At 36.8% G+C, this 7,884-nt stretch overlaps 1 protein-coding gene and 1 non-coding gene across 2 annotated transcripts in view; one reads left to right on the top strand and one right to left on the bottom strand.

Annotated features, from left to right (window-relative positions):
• LOC149780886 (ubiquitin carboxyl-terminal hydrolase 10-like) overlaps nt 1–1,561 on the bottom strand; it is a 72,474-nt gene extending 70,913 nt beyond the window's left edge. Inside the window, exon 1 of the mRNA XM_089937988.1 lies at nt 1,473–1,561. Within this exon, the coding sequence (XP_089794114.1) occupies nt 1,473–1,487 (15 nt within the window). The 5' untranslated portion in view covers nt 1,488–1,561. The remainder of the gene's footprint in view (nt 1–1,472) is intronic.
• Nucleotides 1,562–1,642: 81 nt separating this feature from the next.
• Trnaq-uug (transfer RNA glutamine (anticodon UUG)) lies at nt 1,643–1,714 on the top strand. Its single transcript has one exon. It is a non-coding gene; the product is annotated as a tRNA-Gln (tRNA).
• The last annotated feature ends 6,170 nt before the right edge of the window (nt 1,715–7,884 follow it).

Raw genomic sequence — 7,884 nt, forward strand, 5'->3', positions numbered from 1 at the left:
TATATGTAGAGGAACACTGTAATGAATATGTACTATTGGTTATAAGAGAAACATAATTTCATATTGTGTACTACTCAAGAACATGGTATTTCAAGTAAAAATGTTGGGGTGGGGAGAGAAAAAAGCATTAGACATACATGGAATATTGAAAAAATGTATGTATTATTAAAGTAAAATGTTCACAAAGCTTTTCTATATAAATGTTTGTAAGAAATGTGCAAATAGCATGAAATAACAAAAATTTGCAAAAAAGTGACCAAAAGATTAGTGTGTGTGATTTGGATTTTTAACATAGCTTTAACAATGTTTCAGTCATAATGCTAAGATCTCTGCAGTGTGACAGTTTCTAGTGATGTCTAGCACTGAGCCATCATGCTGCAGACATGTAGTATCATGTCCCATCCAGCCACATTATCCTCACACCAGGCCGACCAGTCCTAACACCAACCCTTTAATGATGAATGCCTAGCAAGGCAGCTGTTAGAACCATTTCTAAAATTCTTTGGTATGAATCTGTAGGTGGTCGAACCTGCGACCTCGCGCATCCGAGGCGGACACTCTAACAACTAGGCTACCAGAGCAGACATACCAAAATTAAAAACAGAAAGATGTTATTTTTTGTTTATTAGATTGTTTTATGTTAATTAACTACAAAAGGTATCATAATGATGGGTTCAACTCAAATTATGCAGAAAACATTCCCTTTTAAGAGTAATATTTAGCTTCAACTTGTTTGACTAAAGAATATGGGATTTCATGCACAAAAAAATGGGGGGGGGGGCACTTGGTAAAAAAAAGGCTTCAGAAGTACCTGGAACATAGTCAACTTATTCTTAATGCTGAAAGTTTACATAACATTTCTAAACTATCATATAAAGGAAATATGCATATTTCAGCTTTAAATAACATAAGGTCAAGAATCTGCAAACCACTGACCAAAGATCAGATTTAAAAGTGGTGGACCAGTATTTAAAATTGTTTGAATGCTTCCTGACATTTTTTGAAGATGATATAAAGATGAGTTTATTTCCAATTCTGTACATTCAAATTATGCAGAATATATTCCATTTTTATATATTATACAACTCTGAAAAACAAAATTCAATCCACTAATAGATTTTGGGCCTGTCAAGCATTACAATCAAAAAATTAAACAAGCCTTTTCATTCGGACAACTCCACAGTGAGTCGCGATATAGATACGACTAAAAATATCAACAAATTCATTGTAATGATACGCCAAAATCGAAGTCTATCTAAAGTTAAGCGTGACAATACAAAATTAATCAAGCAATATGCTCCAAGGTCAACTGCAAACCGGCAAACATGGCAATTAAGAGTGATCAACACATGTCGCTTTCCATTGGCAGGAATCTGTGGAAAATAACAGTCGGATCGTAATACAATGACCATATTATTTTGATTTTCATGAAAGCAAAATGTTTTTGTAGGGTTATCAATGGGTATTGTTACCTGTTGACCCGCCATTCTGAACTATTATGATAAACAAGGCAAATTATCAGGAACATGCACCTTCACTCTCCATGTTTTTGAACATTAGTAAAACGCATGCGCAGGATATCCGGTAAGGTGACGGTGATAGAGCATGGTAACAAATCTCTTTTCAAGAAATGTGGTTGTGTGGTCCCATGGTGTAATGGTTAGCACTCTGGACTTTGAATCCAGCGATCCGAGTTCAAATCTCGGTGGGACCTTCACAAACTTTTTAGCAGTTTAAATTTTTTATATTAAATATTTTTATTACCGTTTTCATGCCAATATATAAAGTCAACCACACACTACATTTCCCACGCAAAAAGGAGTTTCTCTTGAATGTATTCCTGATTTAAAATCCATTATGCCCTCCCTTAATTGCTCAAGTTTTAACACTTTAAACTTCCCTGAATACCTAGCCTCTAATGAAATCTAATGGCAACGAACAAAACCGAATACAAACAGACCAGTAAATTAAGTAGAGATAATATATTAGAATCATACACTTCTACGACAACATGGGCGTCGTGGGTCGCGTCGACGGTTGTCAGTCTGGTTGCACGGTGATTTGCACCATGTTACGGGTTGATTCGGACCATATGAAATATTCTTGCGTGCAACTTTTGCAATTGTTTCAAATATACAGTTTTGAGTTATTGCCGAGAAAGGTGAGAAGTTCAAAATTGCATTTAAGTAATTAAACAAATCCTCTATTTTAATGACATTATTGGGTAGTTCTCTATGCAGTAAAGAGACAGTTTACCGTGCATTGACAATTTCATTGCGAAATAACATATACAATAATATTCAATAGGCAAAGATTTTACATTATTAGTTTTGATTTGTTTCGAATTTATCTTATACAGCGTATTATATTTGCACGACAAACAAAAATGGTGCATACTAATAAAAAATTAAGCTGGTGTCCTGTCAAATTCTGAAATTATTTCAAAATTCAAAACAATATTATACGTATCTGTTATGAGAATCGTTTGGAAAATGATGACGTCACGAAAGTGTTATTGTTATCTTTTTTGAAGGCCGAAATATATTAATTCAGAGAGTATCTTTATGTTTTCTTTATTGTAATTATTGAAAGGTTATTTTCGTTCATAAAAAACAACAACAACAACAACATAAAAAAACTAATGTAAAAGCTCACATGTAAGTTGCTGTAATTTCAGTAATATATTTACGAAATTTAGTTTAAATTGAGATAGTGGAACTGCCAGCAGATCTTCGCGTAAGATTTTTTTAAATATAAATTTACGAGCTAAAAATCAACAATTATGTAATCTTTGTTTTGCAAAAACAGGAAAAAACCTACAAAACAAAAACCTGTATGTGTGTTTCATTGTTTTCTTTTAATATATAATATTTTACATGGTTTGTATCAGGCTGGCATTTGTCGAATCTGCCAGTATACGTCAGGCATATCAAATCCAGTTTATTTTGAATATCTTCTCCAGAATCTGATACAAATTTAGGTATAATCTTTGTGGACATGTTTGTGTTGTAGGATTATCTGCCGTCTTTTTTTTTTTTTCCTTCTGTGTATGCATATGTCGTAAAAGAAAATACGTCAATAGAACGGCTTAAAACGGACTTAGACTACCGTGTAGACTTTTGAATATATTTATATGTTCATAGGTGTGTGTGTGTGTGTGTGTGTGTGTGTGTGTGTGTGTGTGTGTGTGATTTGGATTTTGAACGTAGCTTTAACACTTTTTCAGTCATATCGCTACGATGTCTGCAGTGTGACAGTTTATAGTGATGTAAAGCACTGGAGCATCACGCCGCAGACATGTAACATGATGTCCCACCCAGTCAGATTATCCTGGCAACAGGCCGACCAGTCCTAAAACTAACCTCTTAATGCTGAGCGCCAAGCGATACAGCTGTAAGTACAATTTTTGTAAGTCTTTGGTATGACTCGGGCGGGGATCGAAACCACGACCTACTGCATCCGAGGCGGACGCGCTAACCACTAGGCCACCGGAGCGGTCTATGTTGATAGGACTAAGTTTCGTATGCTCTGTGTGTGTGTGTGTGTGTGTGTGTGTGTGCGTGCGCGCGCGCGCGCGCGTTTGTATTTGGTGTAAACCGATGACATTCATGAGATTACACATCAAAGTACCCAGGGCACACCTCCAACCGAGGACGTCCTCGGTTGGAATGGTAAAATCTTGCTTCTCCCAACTATTTTAGCCTAGAATAACGTAAAATCATGATTTGTAGGAAGGTCCCCGTTTACACGCTTGGTACTTGTTCGCGATTTTGGAGTGTATCTTTCTTCCAAAGCTGGTGATACACACGCCCAAAACTATGTCCTCGATTGCCCGATGGAAAACTTGAAGAGAGATCTCCACTATTAAATTACACGTTGCAAAAAGTTATTATCTCCCTTTAGATCCAAGCATAAAGATACCAACTACTAAGCTAAACTGTAAGAAGATAAGCTGGTGCATATAACAGTCCTTGGTATTTTTTATTAATATTTCATGCATGTGAGACAATAGTGTTGGGAAACTCGCGATATATTCATGCCATACACGTCCAATACAGGCAAATAAATCTACGACATGTACGAAGGAAGTACATTTTAATGCTATTGGAAATACGCAAGAATTCATTGTAGAGTTGTACCGAAATTGCCTAATTATCCAACCCATCTGTAAAGTTAGAACGTCCTGCTTACGGCGAGATTTTACACATGTAAAGATATTGAAAAAAACATCTTTGACATGCAAACTTTATTTTATGATTATTAAATGAGCTATACCCGCCCCTATTTGATCATTTGCTGATTTAGTATTCAAACAGGAGAGAACAGATGTGAATCAAGTGAAAAATCCCGTTAAGGTAAGATCGAATTATCACTAACCGAATTTGGAAGTTACATGCACAGAATTTCAGTAAATATATAGAAAGATAAATATATTATACAGAGGTCAAACATTTATCATCAAGATGATCAGTCCCAAAATGAAACATTTCATTACAGCAATATGTTTTTCATTATCACTCTCTTAAGACCTGCGACAAAACGTGCAATGAATCATAAACTGTTGAATGCATTCAATATTCTTTTAAATGTATATACTTGCTTCAGTTGGTGATTTGATGACTTTGCTGAACATATCATGAATTATATTTGTATCAATAGTTCTGTTGTAAACGAAGTCTTATTAAAACAACACACAACGTGTAAAAACAAGGTGTCAATCTATATTGCTTTCCCTGATTTAAAGATGTTTTTAACAATAGCCAAAACACTCAGGATGTTCTACTGGACCAACTTGTATTTATAACTTAACAGAACATTTATTTAGAGCTTCATTAAACTGTAATATTCCTACTCATTTTGTCCTTTTTCAGTATATTTTATAAAGAAGGTGAAGCGGGAAAAAACTGTTTAAAACTTCAATCAGCGATACAAAACACCTTTACGTGGTACCTTGAATTAGCAAATCTATAAACTGAGTGATTTGGAAGGTCAACCAAGAGTGTTGTACCATTAAAGTAAATTCTTGTTCATTCATGGCTCATAAACAATAAAACAGGATAAACCGTTTGTAAAAAGGTATTAGACAATTATCCCCATCCACTAAATCTATGCATAAATCTCCTCTGTTCTTCACTTCTGCAATTACTGAACTTTAAAGCTATTTAAGAGGTTTTGATTCAGTTAACATAGATAAGTTGTTGTTGTTGTTATCGATGTTTTAGTCTATCATTACTCTCTGTGTTGAGGTTGAGATAAAACACTATACAGATTACAACAGAAATAATGTTGTATGCATCATGAGTTTATTCAACCAAAGTGACTTCAAAATAAAAAGTCTGCGTGAAATACACAATATGGGTTACACAAACATTCGTTCTTATTTTCAACTTTACATCTGCACATGCCAGAGAGAGGGAGAGAGAGAGGGAGATAGAGGGAGATAGAGAGAGACAGAGAAAGAGAGAGAAGATTCGTACGCGTATTATGCAATGAAGATATTACTATATTTTGTCAAAAAGCGAATAGTCATTGCCGATAAGGCGAGTTTCCTGCCATAAATGCTCAAATCCAGCCAAATAGTATTGCTATAAGCCAGGAGTATTTGCTTGACCGAGCGATGTCAAACCCTGGCACGATCCCACTAGAAGTCATAAGTTTACCCGAAATTTCCAAACACTTCTATACAACTTCAGTTATAAATTAGAAAGCGCGACGTGTCCATTCTATACATGAATTTTTCGCTAATCAATGCAAGACCACAGATCTCAAAACTTGCCAAATATCTATCAACCACAGATCTGCATGGTTTCTCTTCATCAACTTTCCGTACAGTCAGCAGTTCACGCCGTAGAAACTGTATAACTATCCCCGAACACAGGGAATTATTTTTACTGCGCCACCTTAGGCCAGTCAATTCATGGTTTCAAGGCACATTTCACCAGTACAACTGTGTCACATTTGCCACCATGGCAACAAAAACGGCATCCCTTCTTGTTTATTCCTTTGTGTAATTTAAGGGTCTCCTACCGTAAATACTGCCACTGCATTCACACAACCAGTATACACCATTAGGTTTTAATAGGGACTACATTACGTCAGGGACACCCATGCGTTTCTGACCTGAATTCACTGAAAGCCAACCATGACATCATGGAAAATCACTAACACTTCACTCCGTGACGTTTGCTGCTACTAAATGGCTACTTATTTCGGGCTAAGGAATATTTCCATTGCATCGAGCTCCAATAATCAAACAAGGAATCACACAAATCTAAGAATTTCTTAAAACGGGGCGCTATAACCAAATGCGCATACTCCAAATTTATTACGATATGATCTCCAAAGCGATGGATTAGTCGGAAGTGTTTTATGTCGTTCTAAAGTCTAAATGCAGAACAATCAGTCAAGCAATACATTCATCAGTCAGTCAATAACAACAAGGTATATATTCAAAAAAATAATGTAATTGCCCTAAAGAACAGTTGTAGACGAAACCATTATAGAGCTTACAGTTACTTAATACTAGTATGTGATTTGGATTTGATTTTAATGTAGCTTTAACAATCTTTCAGTCATATCTCTACGGTGTCTGCAGTGTGGCAGTTTATAGTGATGTCGAGCATTGGGGCATTGCGCCGCAGACATGTAGCATGATGTCCCACGCTGTCACATTATTTTTACACCAGGCCGAATAGTCATAACACTAACCTCCTAATGCTGAGCGCATAGCGAGGTAGCTGTTAGTACCATTATTATGTCTTTGTTATGACTTTGCCTTGGTTCGAACCCGCAACCTTCCGCATCCGAGGCGGACGCTCTAACCACTAGGCCACCTGAGCGGTTGTACAGATTGTTAAGACTGGATTAGATGCGCAAATATGTCATTGTTGGTCATAATGTCCTCGCTTGCATTGCTAAATTTCACTATTTCTTTTCGCTCTAACATTGCCAGAACAAATGTCCTCGGTACGCGGTTCCATACGCCTGTCCTCGATTTCCACCAAATACAAGTATGTGTGCGTGCGTGTGCGTGCGTGCGCGCGCGCGTGTGTGTGCATTTTACTGATTGTACATGATTATATCTTTGTAATATAATATTCAAAACGACGAGCCATTCAAAACTCTAAAATGTACTGATGAAAGGAAGAATTATTGTGGATATTGCCTAACAGAATACGCATTGCTAAAATGTATGGGTATTTCATGTGTCTAAAATGATAATGACAGTAGTGAATAGGGATAGTATAGCGACAATGGGAATTAGCATTAAAACCACCCTTGGGAACATATAGCGACAATGGAAATTTAACATGGAGAAAAATCGTGGGAACATATAGCGACAAGGGAAATTAACATGGGAATAAATCGTGGGACTGTTGAGCGACAAGGGAATTGAATATGAAGAAAAATTGTGGGACTGTTTAGCGACAAGGGAATTGAACATGGGATTTTTTTTTTTTTTTTAAATTTAAATTTTAAAAAAAGGGGTAGGCAATGGAAAGGCTATCTCTTTTCGAGAAATATGGCTGGCCCTGAAAAGGGCCTTTGGGTTTATGTTAATATGCCCTTAACATAAAGGGCATCTGTGGCATCTTCTTGTCCTCAAGCTGCGTCTTACAGCAGGGCCATACATCAGAGTCCTCTTGAGGCAACCTTGTCTCTCTATGTAGACTCTTCGTATCCACAAACTGCTGGTGGTCCTGTGGACAACGGTCCACTTGGATCGGACATACATGAGCATGTCCGTCCTGAACATCATCGTTGACACAAGCGTTGAAGAGTGCACATCGGTCCACATGTTGAGGCGCCGAGAACAGGTGAATCAATGCAGTGAACTGCGCTTATTTATAGGTACAGGAAGGATTGAAACGGATTGAGTTCATT

Source organism: Sinohyriopsis cumingii, chromosome 16, assembly GCF_028554795.1.
Source record: "Sinohyriopsis cumingii isolate HCF-2022 chromosome 16, ASM2855479v2, whole genome shotgun sequence".
Lineage (NCBI taxonomy): Eukaryota > Metazoa > Mollusca > Bivalvia > Unionida > Unionidae > Sinohyriopsis > Sinohyriopsis cumingii.